General features: G+C 46.2%; 1 protein-coding gene across 2 annotated transcripts; it reads right to left on the reverse strand.

The window, feature by feature from the left end:
- Nucleotides 1-18: 18 nt before the first annotated feature.
- LOC145348035 (major histocompatibility complex class I-related protein 1-like) lies at nucleotides 19-20743 on the reverse strand. 2 transcript variants are annotated; one of them, XM_080196155.1, is made up of 7 exons: nucleotides 20633-20743; nucleotides 11724-11984; nucleotides 7177-7449; nucleotides 6562-6834; nucleotides 2987-3112; nucleotides 2780-2815; nucleotides 19-2330 (listed from the first exon to the last, which is right to left on the reverse strand). In XM_080196155.1, exons 2-7 carry the CDS (start codon nucleotides 11950-11952, stop codon nucleotides 2296-2298), a joined length of 972 nt encoding a protein of 323 aa, XP_080052281.1. In that variant the 5' UTR covers nucleotides 11953-11984; nucleotides 20633-20743; the 3' UTR covers nucleotides 19-2295. The 2 variants fall into 2 exon arrangements, with proteins under 2 accessions (XP_080052281.1, XP_080052280.1); XM_080196154.1 differs by lacking the exon at nucleotides 20633-20743 and adding an exon at nucleotides 12988-13110.
- Nucleotides 20744-21637: the final 894 nt, after the last annotated feature.

Here is a 21637-nt window from a genome sequence, read left to right on the forward strand (position 1 = left end):
GGGCTGGATGGCCTACTCCTGCTATTTCTTATGTTCTTATGTTAAATTAGTCAGTAACAAGAATTAATCAACCATGATGTTTTTATCCAATATCTCAGAAACCCAACTCTTCTCACATCAGATGACATTCATTTCATACCCGTTCATAACAGGATACATCTGTCCAAAACTGTTTCGTACACAACAGTTTAGATTATACTTGATACACATCTTTTCACCATGTGGTAATTTGCATACAGCAATTTATACTCATACACGCATTATTGCTAAATACTTGTTGTTAAGAATCAAGAAGCAGCAACTTATTTTTGCAGTATCTCATCTACAAGTTCTGTTTGAACCGGAGCACAGGACAAAAGGAGAGATTTCATTGAGCGTTTTTCTAAATGGTGAAGTTATTTAAATTTCTCCTGCTTGAGCAATTATTGACAAGAGGCAAACAATTTGAAATGATCACAGTGATTGGGAGAGAGGTTAGGAGAATTTCTTTAGTTGTTTGAACAGTGTCTATATTTCAAAAGTGTACTTCATTCGTCAAAAAAGCACTGTGGACCTCCAGGCACTGACCTTTCTTTTCGGGATTCCGGCATTTCCAATTTTTTCGTCTTGTTTTTTACTATTTATGCTCTTTTTTAATTAAAAAAATTGCTGGCTAAAACGGCTCTCCCTGTGAATTGTCACAGGGAGTGGGGATGCAAAGAGAATCATTTATTTTAAAGGGGAAATCAGACCAGTATTTGAGACAGTGGTAGAGATTGGTTAGTCAGATGACAAGGTTCACAGAAGCTGTCAACAGTGGGTCAGAGTTCAGACACTAAGGCCTGGATTTCTGCTACTGTGACAGGTTTCCCGAGTGGGGAAATTTCCCAACATCTCCAAGCCCCACGATGCATCAGTTTAAGACCCTGACTTCAAATCCAAGTTCAATCTCTGCCCCTCACATCTGCAGTACAGCTATCTCCCATTCTCCAGGTGTCATCCCATTTGCTAGTATGTCAAACAGATCCACTGTCTCACTCAGCAGCTGGCAAGATCCTGAAGCTTGTTGCTCACCAGACCTCTTTCCCCTGATAACAGTCATTCCTGCTCTTGCTGCCAAGAATATTAAACCTTCACAATCTATGCCCCACCCCTGGAATGTCCTACTCTTTCCACCAGCATACTGACCATCCAGTGGCCAGAACTGTTGTAATTTTGATTGATGAGCTGAAGGGAAGTGGATTCTGCAGCAGATCAGGAACCTTCAAGAGAACACGAGGCTCCCAGGAGATTCTTGGTAACCCATCGCTGCAGGACCAGGGGAGACAAGTCTAGAGAACAATTGATTGATACTGCTCTCTGGATAGCGTCATGGGCAGCAGTTAGACAGCGGGAGTGAGAGAAACTAAAACACAAAACAGAGCTGAAGAGCCTTTATGTTCCCCTTGTGGTTTTTAATAGACAAGTTTATCTCAGTGAAGGGAAAGAGCAGTAACGAATGAAAGGAGGTGACCCATGGTCAAATCGAGGAGGAGGGAAGAAGCTTCACTACCTGACCTTATCTGGGTATGCTTAACACTGATGGTGGGTTAACAGAAACTGTTCCTTCCCACAAACACATCTGATCAGAGAATTCCTACAGTGCAGAAGGAGGCATTCAGCCCATCAAGTCTGCACTGACCACAATCCCACCCAGGCCCTATCCTCATAACCCCACATATTTACCCTAGCTAGTCCCCCTGACACTAAAGGGCAATTTAGCATGGCGAATCCACCTAACCCGCACATCTTTGGACTGGAGGAGGAAACCAGAGCACCCGGAGGAAACCCATGCAGACACTGGAAGAATGTGTCAACTCCACACAGACAGTGACCCAAGCTGGGAATCGAACCCAGGTCCCTGGCGTTGTGAGGCAGCAGTGCTAACCACTGTGCCACCCCAATATTGATGGATCTCCCATGCAGTAACCAAGGCTGATCAATTCCAGATTGGAGTTATTCACTTCATTGCTGGAGCTTGTGTCTTTTAGAGACCGTTGGAATTTTATGGCCTCGCTCATCCCTTAACCTTAAAATCCCAGCCAAGGTCGACATACCTTCCCATTGTCCGCCCCTTGCCTGCTCTGATTCCCATAGAGGGCGGGCAGTAAAATTCTGATTTGTATCATGGATTTCCACTCTCACTAAGTGAGAACTCATGACAAATGTCAAGGTGCAAAAGCAGTGAGTCTGTGATAAAACACAATCCTGTCTCTCCCCAAATCCACAGGTCCTGGTTTGATGATGTTGTTAAACTCCAGTGAGTGACTCCATACCTCAGGCCTGGGAGGATGATTCCCCACTATCAACACCTATGAAACGAAAAGTTCCTGTTAAACGTTTTACAACATGGGGAATGTTCTCTACAAAGATATACAGAGAGAGGCAGAGAGACATACACACACCCCGAAAGAGAGATAGAGACACAGAGAGAGAGAGACATGCAACACACACACACACACACACACACCGAAAGAGAGAGACAGAGACACAGAGAGAGAGAGAGACAGAGACACAGAGAGAGAGAGACACGCAACACGCACACACACACAGAAAAAGACACACAACACATCAAAAAAGAAAGATGCCTATAGAGACAGATAGACTCATTTCATTAGGGATAGACAGGCACACTTTTACCAAGAGAGACTGGCACAGTCTTACCAAGGCAGACAGGGGGATACTGACAGTGAGAAACAGTAATGCATCAAGAGAGACAGACAGACACACAGCTCCAAGTTTGTCTTGTTTATTCACTTACGATTTGCTGGCCTATAAGCAATTTTTTTCTCTACTCCTACAAGGGACAGAAACACAAACAGATCTTACGTTACAAACAGCTCCCTCATCTTGTCCAGCCCCCTTATTCCATTACTGCTCATCACCACAGCCCCACTCCCGCAATCCACCAACTCAACAGGCAAAGTTTCTAAATTATTTAAAGCTATCATAACTGAGAGTTTCCTACCTGCTCTCTTCCACACAATTGCACAAATGACAATGGTAATTAGTGCAACAACAGCAACAATAATTCCAACATCCAAACCAAAATATGTTCCTTGTCTAGATCCTGGAATAACTTTGAACACCCCATCTGTGGGGAGAATGAGAAAATAATCAATGAATAAACAGACCCACTGCTCATTCACAAACTATTGTATTAAAGCTGCATCTGACATTGAGTTAGAATCTGTGATGTGATGGACAGTCTGACCAGAGAACACAAGCATATGAATTAGAAGTAGGATTAGGCTTCTTGGCCCCTTAAGTCACCTCGCCATTCAGTAAGATCATGGCTGGTCTGACTCTGGCTTCAACTCCACATTCACGCCTACTCCTATTTATCCCTACTGTTTCCTGTAGCTAAGAAATCCTCTGTCCGTTTGTTACCTCTGCACCATGAGCTCTTATTTTGTGTTGTAGCCTTTGATGTGGTACCTTAGCAAATGCCTTCTGGAAGTCTAAATGCAGCACATCCACAGGTTCCCCTTTATCCACATTGTTTGTTACTTCAAAAGCTCCTAATAAATGAGTCAAGCTTGTTTTTTCTTTAACAATTCCATGTTGATTCTGCCTGATTTCATTAAGATTTTCTAACTTCCCTGCTATAATAGAATCCACCATTCTCCTGATTTAACTGGCCTACAGCTTCCTGCTTTCTGTCTCTTTTCTTTTTTGAATAGAGGAGTTCACGTTCAGTATTTTCCCATCTAAAGGGACCTTTCTGGAATTTTGGAAAATTAGGGTAGAATGGTGTGTCTGGGATGACACTCCTGTGAAGATCTTTGGGATGTTTATCTATACCAAAGCTGCTAAATAAATTGAGGATGTTGGTCACTTGCAGATATTGGAACTATGTGTCATTCAAAAGTCCTTTCAAATCATCCACACAAAAGTGATTGGTCCTCACACAGACTCAGAATAGCCTTGTGGAAATATAGTGATGGGAGGTAAGAGATTTCTAGGTAAAGAGAAGGTGAGATTATTGATCACAGGTACTATTCCAATTCTGGAAAGGGCAATGCACTGGCACATTCAAAGGCAGTGTAATTGGAGAGAACTGGGGGAGTGATTTCACAGCTGGGTATAAGCTTTCAATCAACAAATAGCGGGGAAGAGATTGAGGAGAGATTTTAAGGCAGATTACAGAAAGAAACCAGAACTGTTGAGTGGTGATGAGGGACCTATCTAAATACAAACTGGGATAGTGTGAAGCGAAAGGGGAAATGGGGAGAATTTCCTTAAATTTATACAGGAGAACTGTCTTGACAAGCAAGACAGAAATCAATGTTGGAGTTCTTGATAATGAAGTTGGACAAAATGGGGCACCATTTAGAAAACAGTAATCAAAACATCAGGTTGCTTCCAATTTCCACCCCCCTCTCATCTCCAACATTTCTCTTCTCTTCCTTGACCTCTGATCACCAATATTCACTGCAATCCCACTAGCTCCCAATTACAGCTTCTCTGTAAGGATTCCATCCCATTCCCCCCCCATCTTCTAATTCGGTACATTATAGTCCTCAGAACTCAACAACTTTAAACTGTGATCTTTCCCATTATCTTGACTTTTTTAAAAATATATCCCAAACACTTTTTGTCCCAATGGAAAAACGCCCCTTCCTCTCCCACACTGGACCATCTGTCACTTGTTCTTTATTTTTGCTTTCACTGAGCATTGACCTTTACTTTCTCATTATTTGCTCAGAAAGGACAGCAGGACTAGAGGGCACAGCCTCAAGATAAGGGGGGGGGGGCGCAGTTTAGAACGGAGTTGAGGAGGAACTTCTTCACTCAAAGGGTGGTGAATCTCTGGAATTCTCTGCCCGTTGAAGTGGTGGAGGCTACCTCGCTAAATATATTTAAGACACGGGTAGATAGGTTTTTGGTAGGCAAGGGGATTAAGGGTTATGGGGAGAAAGTGGGAAAGTGGAACCGAGCCACTTCAGATCAGCCATGATCTTACTGAATGGCGGGGCAGGCTTGAGGGGCTAGATGGCCGACTCCTGCTCCTATTTCTTATGTTCTTTATGTTCTTATGTTCTCATTAATACTTCTGATATCTGCTACTACTAGCACCTTCTTCTGCCATTAACGTTTCTTCTGTCTTGTGACTACACATCCTTGTTGCTATCGTTCCTCGCTCCCACCAAACACTGACCCATTACTCTGTTCCAGCTGATCCATCCCCTCTTATACATTATATAATCCATCACATTTCTCCCTCTCTTTCACTCTGAAGAAGATTCATATTGACTCAAAGTGTTAACTCTCCACAGACGATGTCGGACCTGCTAAGTTTTTCCACATATTTTGTTTTTGTTCTAGATTCCAGGCTCTGCAATATCTTGCTTTTTAGGTTTAGAGTGGAGATGGAAAAGAACAAGGAAAAACGAAAATAATCACCCAGATAAGGGCTAATTTCAGTGAGATTGAAAAGGGATCTGACCCAGATAAATTAGTTTTCTAAACATTAAAAGTAGGCAAAGAGGGGTTGGGCTGGTTAGGGACTACAAATGAGACCATCATCGGGAAATGTAGGGCATGGCTGAGGTATCAAATGAGTATTTGGCATTTGTTTTCATTAAAGAGGAGGCTGCCGATGACACAGTAAAGGAGGAGGTTGGCAAGACAAAGTACCAGACACTGAAGTTCTCTCTAGAGCAAGTCTACCATCAGTCCACACACTACTGATGAGAGCACAGACCCAGTGGGCAGGTCATGTCATCCGTATGTCAGATAAGCGCATACCCAATCAGCTCCTTTTTGGGAACTCTCTGCTGGAAGATGCTCGCATGGAGGGCAGAAGAAGTGTTTCAAAGACACACTCAAGGCCTCCCTGAAGTCACTTGACATTGATATGACCACCTGGGAAACGCTAGCACAAAACCATCCTACCTGGTGCTGCCTCATCCACAAAGACTGTCAAGCTCACAAAGAAAGGTGTATTGCTGAAACACGACTTAAGCGTGGGCTGTGCAAGTCCAGGGCCACCAGCACAACAACTACCGTGTCTACACAAGTCTGTCCAATATGTGCCAGGACATTCTGTGCCCGAATTGGCCTGATCAGTCATCTTCGGACACACCGCAACAAACCTCAAAATGACTAATGGTGTTGAGGTCTTCATTGATGACGATGGATGAGCAACAAAGGAGGACGTTGTAGAGAAATTGAATAGGATAAAAGTAGATCAAAAGGTGGAGCTATAGTCAAACTTCAATAGCACTAAAGTAGAAAAGTCACCAAAGCTGGATGGAGTGCATCTGAGCTTACTGAGGGAATGAAGGCTGGGGATATCAGAGGCTCTAGTCACTAGCTGCCAATCCTCCTTCATTGTGGTCGTAGTGCTAGAGGATGGCAGCATCACAAAAGAGGTATAAACCTGGAAACTATAAACCAGTCAGTTTGGAGAGGCAGTGATGCAGTGGTATTGTCACGAGACTAGTAATCCAGAGACCCAGGGGAACCTGGATGGCCTAGCAAACCCATTGAAACACAATCACTGACAGACACTGTCCCTGCATTCATTGTTCCTCTTACCCCAGTCTCTGGTCTCCACTTCTGTTTCATTCTGTTCATACTGACAGGAATAGGTGGCTCCATCTTTTGGGGTGATCTGAGCCCATCTCCGCAGTTGGTAGGTCCGATCGTGATTGGGCAGGACGCCAGTGGAATATGTGTCCATGATTGGCTCACCATTTCTCAGCAGAGTGACTTCAATATCACGAGGGTAAAATCCAGAGACCAAACAGGACATTTGGGCTGGTTTGGTGTCTGATGTCTTGTCCACAGAAAGAAATACTTGTGGAACAACTGAGAGAGTAAAACAGATCAGAGCCTAGTCAATGAGAGACCGACAATGGTACATATACACCTTAAACTGGAGATTAGACTCCTGACCCCAGGAAATGGTACAAACCCCTTTAAACTGGAGATTAGACCCCAGAATTTATATGCCACTTTAGATCAGTGATTAAATAACTGACTTTCAGTATTCCCCCCTCTTATTCTCAATCCTCCCCACATCTTTCAACACCCCTCCCCTCCCCCACCTCACTCTCAATCCCCCCACCACTCCAACCTCTCAACCCCCCTTCCCCCCCCCACCCCGTTACTCAGTACCCTACCTTTTAGGCCCCTCCCCTCCTCACTCACTGGGTTTCAGATCTTGCTCTCCCTGCTCCAGGTATTTTTTCAGCCACTCGATGCAGGTTGCCTCCAGGTAAGCCTTCCTCTGCTGATTCCTGGCCTTGTCCTGATCCCACTTGTTCTTGGTGATCACTCCCCAGGCTACCGGGGTGACCCATACCATGTGATCCTTGTCGAAGCTGATGTAATCATTCCCATCCCAGCCTTCCTGGTGAAATCCACTGGTTTGCCCATCATCCCTGAGCTCACAGCCGTGCATTACCTGGACAGTGTGGATCCCTGTCAATCAAACACAGCCAATCAGAGCCAGGCCCACGCGCATTTACCTGTCAATCAGTAGAGAGAGGGCAGGGAGAGGATGTGTATAAAATAGTGAAGGGTATAGATAGAGTAAACAGTGGCAGGCTTTTTCCTAGCTTGGAGACAAATATCACGAGGGGCCACAGGCTTAAGGTGAGGGGGGAGAGGTATAATTTGGATGCTAGAGGGAGGTTTTTCACACAGAGGGTTGTGGGGGTATGGAATGCACTGCCAAGTAAGGTGGTGGAGGCAGGCACGCTGGACTTGTTTAAGGTTTACTTAGATAGACACATGAGCGAAATAGGGATGGAGGGTTATAGGAGACTGTTTTAAATAAGGATCAGAACCTTGGGACGTTCCTGGAAATCAACTGTTGCATGTGTTGATGTTTTTCTCTTTTACTCCACAGGTGTGTCGGTCCACCTTGTTGCCTAATGAGGGGCATGCACACAGTGGGTCGAGCGTGGGCTGCTCTTGGATGTTTCGAGAGTGGCCTAGTACTTCGCGTCGTTTGTGTATGCTTAAACTGGACCAGCAGATGGACACCACGACAGCTATCACTGTTTGCTGTGCAGATACATGGATTTGGGCCAGTGTCTGTGGGAGTTTGCGCATTCTCCCTGTGGTTGCGTGGGTTTCCTCCGGGTGCTCCAGTTTCCTCCCACACCCCAAAGATGTGCTCTTAGGCTGTTTGCTGCAACAAATTGTCCCTAAATTATTCTCCACTAATCTGGTTTCCAATGGGGGTACCATAAGCATAGACATGGGTCAAGGGTGGAGGAAGAAAAGCACATTGTTAAGATGGCGGTGCAGGCTCATTGGGCCGAAGGGCCTGTTTCCCGTGCTGTGTTGTTCTTTGTTTTGTTCTCAAGGTCTTTCAATCTCAAACCATTCCCAATGATTGGAAGGTAGCAAACCCTGCTGTTTAATAAATGAGGATGAGAGAAACTAGGAAACCATAGCCTAACATTAAGAAACAAACGTTAAAACTTATTATTAGGGACTTGGTAACAGGCAACTTAGAGAACTTTAATATGATTAAATAGCATTACTGTGGATTAATGAAAGAGAAATCATGTTTTTCAAATCTGTTAGAGGTTGTTAAAGATGTAATGAAGAAAGGGGAACCAGTGGATGTGGTGTACTTGAATTTTCAAAATGGTTTCAATAATGTACATGTGCGAATACAAAATTATGAATTAGGAGCAGGAAGTAAGCCCTTTGAACCTGCTCCACCATTCAATAATATCCATAGCTGATATGATTGTAACCTGAATTTCACCTCCTGTCTACCCCCCCAGATAGTCTTTCACCCCTTTGCTTATCAATAATCTATCCAGCTCTGCCTAAAAACCTTCAATGTTTCTGCTTGCACTGCCTTTTTGAGATACAGAGTTTCAAAGACTCACAACCCTCTGAGGGGAAAAGGAGCCAGACAAGAAGTTATTAATCAAATTTGGATAGATGGGTTTGAGGGTTGGTTAATAAACAGAAAACAGAGTTGGAATAAACATGTCCTGTTCAGATTGGGGGTCTATGGCCAGCAGGACTTTGGGCTTCTGCTAGTTAGCCCCTAGAGTCCAAATATGCAAAGCAGTTACAAGGGATAGGAACAAGTTGGGTGAATAGGGAAAAACATGGCAGATGGAATACATTGTGCAGAAGTGTGAAGTCACGCACTTTAAGTCCAAAACACAAAATTATATTTTTTTAAGAATGGCAAGAGCTGAGAAATGTTTGATTTAGCAGGGATTTGGATATCTATGTACATAGAATCATAGAATAGTTACAGCACATGAGGAGGCCATTTGTCCCACTGTGTCTGTGCCAGCTATTGCAAAAACAATATACCTCATATCACTTCCGTCTAATACCTTTTTCCCATAGCCCAGAATTTTCTCTTTAGATAATTGTCCAATTCCCTCTTGAATGCCTCAATTGAACCTGCCTCCACCACACTATCAAACAGTACGTTACAGATCCTAACCACTCACTGTGTGAATCTGCCTCCACCACACTCACACTGTATCCCAGATTCTAACCACTAGCTGTGTGAATCTGCGTCCAGCACACACTGATACAGTGCATTCCAGATCCTAACCACTCTCTGTGTGAAATGTTTTTCCGCCATCTCCATTGTTTCTTTTCCCAATTATCATAAATCTATCCCCTCTGATTCTTCCAACAATGGGAAAAGTTTCTCCCTACCTCCTCATGAACTACATCTAGTAGGTTAGCATGTATTACAGCAATTAAGAAAGCAAATGATATGTTGGCCTTTGTTAAAAAGGGGTTGAAGTATATGACTAAAGAAGTCTTATTGCAATGACATAGGCTGACACCTGAAAGGCTGTGTACAGTTTTGGTCTCCTTACCCTATGGCACCATGGGAGGCATGGTGGCACAATGGTTAGCACTGCTGCCTCACAACATCAGGGACACGTGTTGATTCCCAGCTTGGGTCATTGTCTATGTGGAGTCCGCACATTCTTCCTGTGTCTGTGTGGGTTTCCTCCAGGTGCTCTGATTTCCTCCCACAGTCCAAAAGACATTCAGGTTAGGTGCTTTGGCCATGCTAATTTCTCCCTCAGTGTCCCTGAACAGGCACCAGAGTGTGATGACTTGGGCATTTTCACAGTAACTTCATTAGTGTTATTGTTAGCCTACTTGTGACACTAATAAACTTTATCCAAGAAGGGACATACATGTCCTGAAGCTGTACAAAGGTTCAGTAGACTGGTTCCTGAGATCAGACAAATGTCCTCTCTTAATGAAAGGTGATTTCATTGAAACATGTAAGATTTGGGAAGTGTGGATGTTCAAAGAGACCCATGTATCCTTACCATGGGTAACTAAACGTTAGCATGCAGGTGCAGCAAGCAATTAAGATGAATTTTATGGTGGCCTTAATTACAAGATGATTAGAGTACAGGAGTAAAGATCTCTTAATACAGCTTTACAGGGACTTGGTATGACCTCAGCTGGAGCACTGTGCAAGTCTGGGTCCCCTTACCTAAGAAAGGTTATACAGAAAGAATACAACAGAGGTTCATCAGACAGATCCCTGGGATAGCAGGACTGTCGAATAGGGAGAGAGAGAGATTGAGGAGACTGGGTCTGTATTCACTGGAGTTAAGACTGAGGGGTGACCTCATTGAAACATGCAAAACCCTTTGGGGGGGTGGGGGGGAAGGAAGGAAAGGGGGGTAAGGAAAGAAAGGGAGGGGGGCCGAGAAGGGAGGGGGGACCGAGAAGGAGGGAGGGGGACCGAGAAGGAAGGGGGGGGTCCGAGAAGGAAGGGGGGGACCGAGAAGGAAGGGGGGGGACCAAGAAGGAAGGGGGGGGCCCGAGAAGGAAGGGGGGGGGCCCGAGAAGGAAGGGGGAGGCCCGAGAAGGGGGGGGGGGGGTGCCCGAGAAGGAAGGGGGGGGCTGAGAAGGAAGGAGAGGGGCGGTTTCTGGTGATATGGTGGATGTGAATAAGATGTTTTCTCTGGATGGTGAGTTTATTATCAGAGGAAAAATTCTCAGACAGCTCATTGAGGACTGACAGGAGAAGCAATTGCTTCATGTGAGGGTGGTGAATCTTTGGAATTGCCCTACCCAAGAGGTCCATGATAAAGTTCGGGAGTCTAATTACATCAAGTGAGACGGAGATAACCTCTGTTCCTAATTCGTAAAGGACTTGACAAGGATTATGACACTAATAACTAAACTTAATACAAGGATGGAGACTTGAGAAGTCACATACCCTGGCTAGGGAACAGAGAACACGGGACAAAAATCAGAAAATGTTCGAAAACCTCAGCAAGTCTGACAGCATCTTTGGAGCTAGAGAGCTGAACCAATATTTCAAATCTGGATGACCCTTCGTCAGAAAACACCGGAACACACTTAGGATAAGGTCAGCTGTTTAGAATGGAATTGAAGAGAAATTTCTTCACTCAAAGGATTTGTGAATCTTTGGAATTCTGTGCCCTGGATGTTCAGACCCTGGCAGTATTTATAACAGGTTAATAGATTTTGGGACCCTAAGAGAATTAAGTGATGTTGGGATGTGAAACTGAGCTGGAGGATTAGCTAGGAACCTACTGAATAATGCCCAGCCTTTATAATGTTCTAAATTATTGTAAGACACAGGGAGGTTAGGAGGGGAGAGAGAGATATTGGTGGTGTTGGTGGGGCGGGCGGGCATCGATAAACATGGGGGAGATAGAGTGACGCAGGGGTGGGACTTGGAGAGAGTGAAAGCTCACCGCCACTCTGGTTGGTGCGATTTAAGGCTGTCTGAATATTGGTCTGTCCAACGTGCTCGGAGCTCCTCAGGAACTGTGTCTGCTGCTCCCAGTATTCAGCGCTCTGACACTGTTCCATCCATTGCTGCTGTGGAATCAATTTCCGAAGATCACTGTCGTAGTAATCAATCGGGATCTCGTCTACATAGCCAACAGCTACAAATTCGGGAAGGCCAGGAATTGGAGTCATCGCAGTGTAGTAATACCGGAGTGTGTGAGAGACTGAAACAGAGAGACTGATGATAGAATATGAACCCCAGGGAAGGCAAGAGACAGATATCAGAACCCCTGTAAATAAACCCCAACACAACACAGCGCCCCTGTAAATAAACGCCAACACAACACAGAGCCCCTGTAAATAAACCCCAATACAACACAGAGTCCCAATTTCTTCAAATTAAGTTATTTTTCAACTGCAAGTTCTTTGGTAGTATGTGACTCTAGAGCAGATGCCAGACTGTTGTGCTGGGATGTATTCACAGGGGCACCGGTTCCAAAGCACTGTTGTTGACTCTTAACTGCCCTCTGAGCCACTGAATTAAGGACAATTTGGAATAGGCGATTAATGCTAGCCCAGCCAACAATGGCCATATCAACCAATTAATAAAAAAATTGCATTGAGTTGGTATGTATTTCTATGAGTTTAGAAGATAATAGGCATGTCCACTATGACTCTCACCAACTTTTACAGATGCACCAGAGAAAAGCATTATTCCTGGTTGTATCACAGCTTGGTTTGACTCCTGGTCTGTCCAAGACTGCAATAAGCTACAAATAATCGTGAACAAAGCCCAATCCATCATGCAAACGTGCCTACATTTCCTGTAGCCTCAGAAAAGCAGCCAACATAATCAAGCACGCACCCTGGACATTCTCTCTTCCACCTTCTGTCTTTGGGAAAAAGATACAAAAGTCTGAGGACATGTACCAATCAACACAAGAACAGCTTCTTTCCTGCTGCCATCAGACTTTTGAATGGACCTACCTCGCATTAAGTTGATCTTTATCTATATCCTGGCTATGAACTGTAACACTACATTCTGCACCCTCTCCTTTCCTTCCCTATGTACAGTATACCTTGTCTGTGTAGTCCAAGAAACAATACTTTTCACTGTATGCTATTATGTGACAATAATAATTCAAATCAGATCAGAAATCATTACTTGCTGGAGGGTTAATACCCCAGTGCACAGACACTATGACTCCCTTTGACCCCATTACTCACCTGCAGTGACCCCTGCGCACAAAAGGAGCAGCATTAACAGTCCAATCATTTTTACTTCCTTGAACAGTTTGAGAGGAATCCTTATGGCTCTGCGTTGTGCCCAGTTCAGACTAGATAATTCCTTTGAGCTGTGCCCTGTCTAACTGTAATCTAACAGATACACAAACAGCTTTAAGAACTGCTCCACAGATTAGGTCAACAGTTACAGGAAACCACAAAGATTATCAGCAGCAACTCCTGTGTGCTCAGCCTAAATGTAAACAAGTTGATGAATGGTGCAGAGATTAATGGTGCAGGAAGGTTTGAAGATTAGTTGACTGGGATGTTCCAGTTGATTAGAGCAGTGCTGATTATCTTAGGGATTGACAATGTCTCAGTACAAACACAAGCTGGGTGGGTAGGACGGGAAACACAGTTCCCATCTTTCACACTGGTAATTGCGAGGTGGGAATGGGATATGATTGACAGGGGTGGAGGAGAGTGAGCACCTTCCATGACAGAGCAGAAATTGGAATCCTTATTCCTGGCTCAATTTGCTCCCAATCTGAAGGTGACGTTGGGAGTGAGTTGTTAGTGTTGTTGTGTGGTAATGAAGTGCATGCTTTGATTTGCTTCATATGATTTTCTGTGTTTTATGTTTCCTTAGCAACCATCGTTTTCTTTGGTCAGATATCATTGGCTTATCTTGTTCCTTCTGGAGGAAATATTCACTACATCCATTCACTGGGTTCATTTTTTTTTCTGTATGGTCCTCCATAATCTTCCTGGAAGTTCATGATGCAAAAAATTAACACAGAATCATAGAACCTTACGGTGCAGGAGGCCTCGTTCCCCCACCCCCTCCCCCCTCCCCCTCCCCACTGGTACCCCCCTTGATAACCCCTCCCCCCTGGATTCCCTCCTGGATCCCCCCTCCCTACCCCCTCGTTCCCCCCTCCCCTTCACCTCCCCCCTCCTTCCCCCCTCCCCCCTCGTGCCCCCCTCCCCTTCCCCTACCCCCTCCTTCCCCTCACCTTCTCTACCCCGTCGTTCCCCCCTCCCCTTCCCTTCACCCCCTCATTACCCCCTCCCCTTCCCCTTCCCCTCACCCCCTCATTTCCCCCTCCCCTTCCCTTCAACCCCTCGTTCCCCCCTCCCCTTCCCCTCACCCCCTCGTTCCCCCCTCCCCTTCCCCTCAACCCCTCATTCCCCCCTCCCTCGTTCCCCCCTCCCTCATTCCCCCATCATTCCCCCCTCTCTCATTCCCCCCCTCTCGTTCCCCGCTCATTCCCCTCAACCCCTCATTCCCCTCACCCCCTCATTTCCCTCACTTCCTCGTCCCCCCTCATTTCCCTCACTACATCGTTCCGCTCTCTCCTTCATTCTCCCCTCTCCCTCATTCCCCCCTCGTTCCCCTCAACCCCTCGTTCCTCTCACCCCCGCGTTCCCCCCTCTCCCCTCACCCCCGCGCTCCCCCCTCTCCCCTCACCCCCCCGTTCCCCCCTCTCCCCTCACCCCCCCGTTCCCCCCTCTCCCCTCACCCCCGTGTTCCCCCCTCTCCCCTCACCCCCGCGTTCCCCCCTCTCCCCTCACCCCCCCCGTTCCCCCCTCTCCCCTCACCCCCTCGTTCCCCCCCTCGTTCCCCCCTCCCCTCACCCTCTCGTTCCCCCCTCGTTCTCCCCTCACCCCCTCGTTCGCCCCTCGCCCCTCAACCCCTCTCCCCTCTCCCCCAACCCCCTCCCCTCCCCTCACCCCCCCGTTCCACCCTTCCCCTCTCCCCTGACCCCCCACCCCCTCATTCCCCCCTCTCCCCTCGTTCCCCCCCTCGTTCCCCCCTCCCCTCACCCCCTCGTTCGCCCCTCGCCCCTCAACCCCTCTCCCCCCAACCCCCCCCTCCCCTCACCCCCGCGTTCCCCCCCTCACCTCACCCATCGTTCCCCCGCTCTCCCCCGCGTTCCCCCCTCTCTCCTCTCCCCTCACCCCCCCGTTCCCCCTCTCCCCTCACCCCCGCGTTCCCCCCTCACCCCCGCGTTCCACCCCTCCCCTCTCCCCTGACCCCCCCACCCCCTCGTTCCCCCCTCTCCCCTCACCCCCTTGTTCCCCCCTCCCCTCACCCCCTCGTTCCCCCTTCTCCCCTCACCCCCTCGTTCCCCCTCACCCCTCACCGCCCCTTCTCCCCTCAATCCCCCTATCCCCCTCGTTTCCCCCCTCCCCTCCCCCCCACCCCCCTGCCCCCCCACCCCCTCCCTCCCCCTCCCGTCCCCCCCACCCCCTCCCTCCCCCTCCCCCCACCCCCTCCCCTCCCTCCCTCCCCTCTCCCCCCTCCCCTCCCCTCTCCCCCCTCCCCTCTCCCCCCTCCCCTTCCCCCTCCCCCCTGTCCCCTCTCCCCCCTCTCCCCCCTCCCCTCCCCCCTCCCCTCCCCTCCCCCCTCCCCCTCCCCTCCCTCCCCCCCTCCCACCTTCCCTTCTCCCCCCTTCCCCTTCCCCTCTCCCCCCTCCCTCCTCCCCCCTCCCCTCTCGCCCCTCCCCCCTCCCCTCCCCCCTCCTACCCTCCCCTCTCCTCTCTCCCCCCTCCCCTCCCCTCTCCTCTCTCCACCCTCCCCCCTCTCCCCCCTCCCCCTCCCCTCTCTCCCTCCCCTCTCCCCCCTCCCCTCTCCCCCCTCCCCTCTCCCCCCCTCCCCTCCCTCTCCCCCTCCCCCCTCTCTCCCACCTTCCCTTCTCCCCTCTTCCCTCTCCCCCCTCCCCTCTCCCCCCCTCCCCTTCCCCCCTCCCCTCTCCCCCTCCCCTCTCCCCCCTCCCCTCTCCCCCCTCCCCTCTCCCCCCTCCCCTCTCCTCCCCCCTCCTCCCCCCACCCCCTCCCCCCTCACTCCCTTGTTCCTCTCCTCCCCTCTCTCCCTCGTTCCCTCCTCTCCCCTCACCCCCTTGTTCTCCCCTCACCTTGTTCCCCCCTCTCCCCTCTCTCCCTCGTTCCCCCCTCTCCCCTCACCCCCTCTCCCCTCTCCCCCTCGTTCCCCCCTCTCCCCTCACCCCCTCGTTCTCCCCTCACCTTGTTCCCCCCTCTCCCCTCTCTCCCTCGTTCCCCCCTCTCCCCTCACACCCTCGTTCCCCCCTCGTTCCCCCCTCATTCCCCCCTCTCCCCTCACACCCTCATTCCCCCCTCGTTCCCCCCTCTCCCCTCACACCCTCATTCCCCCCTCATTCCCCAGCTCCACTCCCCAGCAACGTAACAGTGTGAGCCTCACGTCCATTTTGTTTTGCACAAAGTTTTAATGTCTGAAAAAAAGAGTTGGTTGTGCAGCTTGCAAGCTGCATGCTAGTTTTGTCTATCTGCAGCAGAGCTTTGTCCTTCTTCATTTGGTTTTACTGTTGGCCAGGTCTGTCTCTGGTGAAGTTTAACTAGTTTCAGTTCTATAATTCTGTTACCTGCTCAGAAGGCTCTTCACCTTTTCATTTCAGTGCCTCCTCTTTTCATAGTCATAGAGTCATACAGCATGGAAATAAGCCCTTCAGCTCACTATGTCCATGCCAACCATCAAATACCAATTTATATTCATCCCATTTACCAACATTTGGTCCATCACCTACTATGTCTTGGTGATTTAAGTGCTTGTCCAATTGCTGCTTAAATGTTATGAGAGTACTCGCCTCTACCACTCTCAAGCAGCACGTTCCTAATTTCCATCATCCTCTGGGTGAAAAGCATTTTCCTTAGATTCCCTCTAAACCACTGACTCCCCACCATAAACCTGTGGCCCACTGTGATTTAGATTCTTACGAGCTACTGTGCCTCCCATAATTTTGTACACCTATATCATATCCTCCCTCAGCCTCCTCTGTTCCAGAGAAATCAAACTCAACCTATCCAATCTCTCCTCATAGCTGAAACTTTCCATCTCAGACAACATTCTGGTGAATCTCCTGTGCACTCTCTCCAGTGCAATAACGTCCTTCTGATAGTGTGCTGACCAGAATTCACACAATACTCCATTTGTGGCCTAACCAATGTTTTATGAAGTTGTACCAAGACCTCCCTGCTCCTATATTCTATAACCTGGCGTTGTGAGACTCCTTACTGTGTTTACCCCAGTCCAACGCCGGCATCTCTACATCATGCCTATATTCTATATCCAGCTAATGAAGGCATTCTGTATGCCTTCTTCACAACGCTATCTACTTGTGCTGCCATCTTCAGGGATCTATGGACTTGTACACCAAGATCCCTTTGTTCCTCAATATTCCCTAGGGACCTACTGTTAATCATGTATATCTTACCCTTATTATTCCAAAATGCATCACCTCACACTTATCAGGATTAAATTCCAACTGCAATTGCTCTGCCCAGCTTATCAATATCAGTCTGTAGCCTAAGACTATCCTCCTCACTATCAACAACACCACCAATTTTCATGTAATCTGCAAACTTACAATTATACTTTCTACATTCACATCAAAGTTATTTATATATGTATATATATATAAAACAAACACCAAGGGTCCCAGCACCAATTCCTGTCCTCTTTTAAGTCAAACCAAATAGACAAACTCAAATTAAACTAGGACAAAGTAAAAGGGGCAGCTCCCCAAAAGGAAGGGGAAAGCATTGATTCCTGTAGTATACCACTGGTCACAGGCTTCCAATCACAAAAGCAACTCTCCACCATCATCCTTTGCCTCCTATCAACAAGCCAATTTTGGATCTAATTTGCCAATTTACCTTGGATCCCATGGGCTGTAATCTTTTGGACCAGCCTTCGCTGTAATGTTCTAATGTGGGACCTTGTCAAAGGCCTTGCTGAAATCCACATAAACCACATCAACTGCGCTACCTTCATCAATATATTTAGCTTTCTTTTCAAAAAACTCAATTAAATTAGTCAGATAGAATCTCACACCAACCAATCTGTGCTGACTATCCCTGATCAAGCCCTGCCTTTCCAATTGTTGATTAATCCTGTCCCTCAGAATTTCCAAAAACTTGCCTACTATTTATGTTAGACTAACTGGCCTGTAAGCTTAACCCCACTGCATTTCTTGAGTAAAGGTACCACGTTAGCTATCTTCCTGTCATCTTGCACTTCGCCTGTGGCCAGTGAAGATTTAAATATCTCCATCAGGGTCCCTGCAATCTCCCCTCTTGCCTCCCATAGAAGCCTCATCAGGCCCTGGGGATTTATGCATCTTTATGCCTGATAAAACATCTAACACCTCCTCCTTACTAATCTTAATATGCTCCAGAATTTCACCATCCTAACAAGAATCTGAAGCTGCAATGTCTTCCTCCTTAGTGAATACTGATGAAAAATATTCAGCTTGTTCTCCAGCTTTGACACTTTCTTGTAATCTTCTGACTTCCTCCTGGAATGTTGAATATCGCTGGCACTTCTCTAACAAATGGTTCTTCAGTTCATTATATTTCATTTCCTCCTTTTCACAATTTTCCAGAGGAACAAATTTTGACCTGAGAGATCTTGTAACATATGAAGGTCCTTCATAGGTTTTCCTTTTCTTTGCAAAGCACGATTGCTTTGTTTTGTAAACGAAGGGTCTTCTCTATATTTTTTTTTGCTGCTTCTCTAGTCTGCTATTACCTAGATCCATAGAAAGTAGGAGCAAGAATATGTCATTTGACTTATTGAGCCTGTTCCAAAATTCAATATGATTGTGGCTAATCCTCTTTCTCAACCCAATGCTCCTATGCTCTCCTCATACCCCTTTTGAGTCTAGAAATCTATAATTTCTTTATTTTAGTGACTTTCTTCCGCAACCTTCTATGGCAGAGAATTCCACAGGTTCACCACTCTCTGAGTGAAGAAGCTTTACCTCATCTCAGTCCTAAATGTATCCTGAGACATGATCCCTTATTCTATACCCTCCAGCCAGAGGGGACAACATCCCTGCATCCAGTCTATCAGAATCTTATATGATTCAATGAAATCACGTTTCATTCTTATAGATTCTGTTGATTGATTCTGTTGATTAGAGGACGAGTTGACCCAATGTCTCATATCCCAGGAATCAGGTGAACCTTTGTTGCACTCCCCCTGGGGAAAGTATATCCTTTCTTAGACAAGGAGACTAAAACTGCACAGAGTACTCCAGGTATGGCCTCACCGATGCTCCGCACAGCTGCAGTAAAGCATCCTTACTCTTGTACTCCAGTCCTCATTTGCCTTCCAAAAAGCTTGCAGGCTTGCTTTCAGTGACTGGTGTTCTAGGACACCCAGATCCCTTTGTATGTCAACATTTCCCAATCTATCTGTTTTTCTTACCGAGGTGGATAATTGCACATTTATCCATGTTATACTACATCTATATCGACCCACTCATTCAACATGCCTAAGTCACATTGAAGCCTCTTGACATCCTCCTCACCTGTTGCAATCCCACCAAGTTTTGTGTTGTCAGCAAACTTGAAAATATTACACTTCGTTTCTTCATCCAAACCATTGATATATATTTTGAATAGTTGAGGCTTAGGCACTCATCCCTGCCGGATTCCACTAGTCCCATTAGTCACTGCCTGCCACTTTGAAAAAGACCCAGGGAGTCTTCAATTCTTCATGCTGCTGAAGGACTGTGTATTTATTTTGCACGTGACTTTGAAGGACAATTAATTGTTAATTAAATGTCTATTTTCTTGTTGACCTCTTGCCAGTTCACATTGTGCTTCAGTGCATTGCTTTGAGTTTCTGATAGTCCCAATACAGTTTTTTGTTCTGAAGTGGTATTCAACATAATTTTGTTAACTAATTTTTTTCCAGGGGTACGGACTGATTCTTCAGAGTCTTTCAAGGTAGTATTTTCCTTTTGCTATCATGCCTGGCTGTACTTCAAGTTGAGTTTTTCCAACTAAGCTTTGATATGAACATCTTCCTGTGGAATAGTTTCATTTTATTTTAACAGGTTTTGTTTCTTTTGGGAAAGCGGTAGCGTAGTAGTATTGTTAATAGATTAGCAATCTAGAGACTCATGATAATGTTCTGGCAATTTGGGTTCAAATCACAACACAGCAGAATTTGAATTCAATAAAATCTGAAATTAAAAGTCTAATGATGACCATGAAAGCATTGTTGATGGTTGCAACAATCTATCTGGTCCTTTAGCAAAGGAAATCTGCCAATCTTACCTGGTCTGGTAAGATCCAGATCCATAGCAATGTAGTTGATTCTTAAATGCCACTCAACTCTCAAGAGCAATTAGTGATGGGCAATAAATGCTGCTCCAGCCAGTAATGCCCACATCCAATGAATGAAGAAAAGCTGAAGACAGATTTCAATCATTCACAGCCAACTGCTCATTCCACACTGCCACCTGCTGTTTTGGTTTGGTTAAAATACCAACATTTTCAGAAGTTGCTATTCTTAAACTCTCATTCTTAAAGGACCTCTTTGGTTCCTGCAGTTCATTGTGGTGATAATGGGATAGAATTGTACAGTTCTGTCGCATCAGTGACAGGGCTGTAAAATGCAATGAGCCATTCAAAACTCCATTTACTTCAGTGGGAATGGAAAATCCCGCTGGCAAGAGAGAGGTCATATAATTCTGCCTCATGTTCTGTCACTGTCTTGTAGGTTCCTTGGGTATTGTCTCAATTGGCCTACAATCTCCTGTCTCCCATGTCCTGTGTCTTCTTGTTCTTTTGGGGCTTAATTATTAGTACTCCTTACCTTTTGTTTCAAAGATTGGTACTCTTCACGACTTGAGTTTAAAATGTTTATCAAAGGCATTTCACATTTCATCAAAGCTAGCTGTGGATTCCTTGATGCCTTCCATTTGGATTACTTCATCAGCAATTGCCCCGGACAAAAACAAAAATAAATAAACTCTTCTGATGTTTTACTTAATCCTGGTGTCCTGCAATCTAAAAAAAATTCTTCATGACATCCAATTCTGCGACTGGTTTGACCCTTGCCTTGGTCTACATTTATCTGGCAGTGTAGATTTTCCTTGGCTGATGTCACTGTGTGTTAGTAAAGTGAGTCAGTGGGTATGGGGTAGTATCGGACCTTGCTTTAGTTAGTGATGTGAATTATAGACAGATCCTCTTCAGGTGACGGGTGTTTGGCTAATACCATGGGTAATGTTTGTACTCTCCTGTCTGGGAGGATAACTATCCTGAGTATGGTGAGGGAGTGTGGGCGAGTCTCCACAGACCTGAGTTCCCTCAACCCATCATACCTCAATGTAATAACGGTGTGATATGTTCACCTTACACTCTTCCAAGATTCATTTCTTGTTCTGGGAGAGGTCTTGAATCATTTTCAAATTTTTTTTATTTGCTTGATGTAAAGTTTGGTGTAAGCTGAAACTTATAACAAACGTATTTTTTAAAATATAACTAAACTGATTTGTCAGTACGTGTTCCTATTCATTGAAACACACAGGAGCCTACAGTAACAGTCCTGTACACAATATCTTGGTCAATGTCACTGTGGGCTGGTATACTTTCTCAATCAATGGGTTTATAATTTCCAGTTCACAGGAAGCATAACATTTTGCAAAGAAAGAAAAACTTATATATTTATATTATCTGCTCCCATAAACAGCAATGTGACAGCTTCTGTGCCCAAGGCTTTGGAGTGGGACTTGAACCCACAACTCTCTGTTTCAGAGAAAAAGGTTGTGGGTTCAAGTCCAAGTCCAGATAGATTATTCCACAAACATAGATTAAA

The sequence above is a fragment of the Carcharhinus amblyrhynchos genome, chromosome 9, assembly GCF_965287045.1.
Source record: "Carcharhinus amblyrhynchos chromosome 9, sCarAmb.v2.hapA, whole genome shotgun sequence".
Classification (NCBI taxonomy): domain Eukaryota; kingdom Metazoa; phylum Chordata; class Chondrichthyes; order Carcharhiniformes; family Carcharhinidae; genus Carcharhinus; species Carcharhinus amblyrhynchos.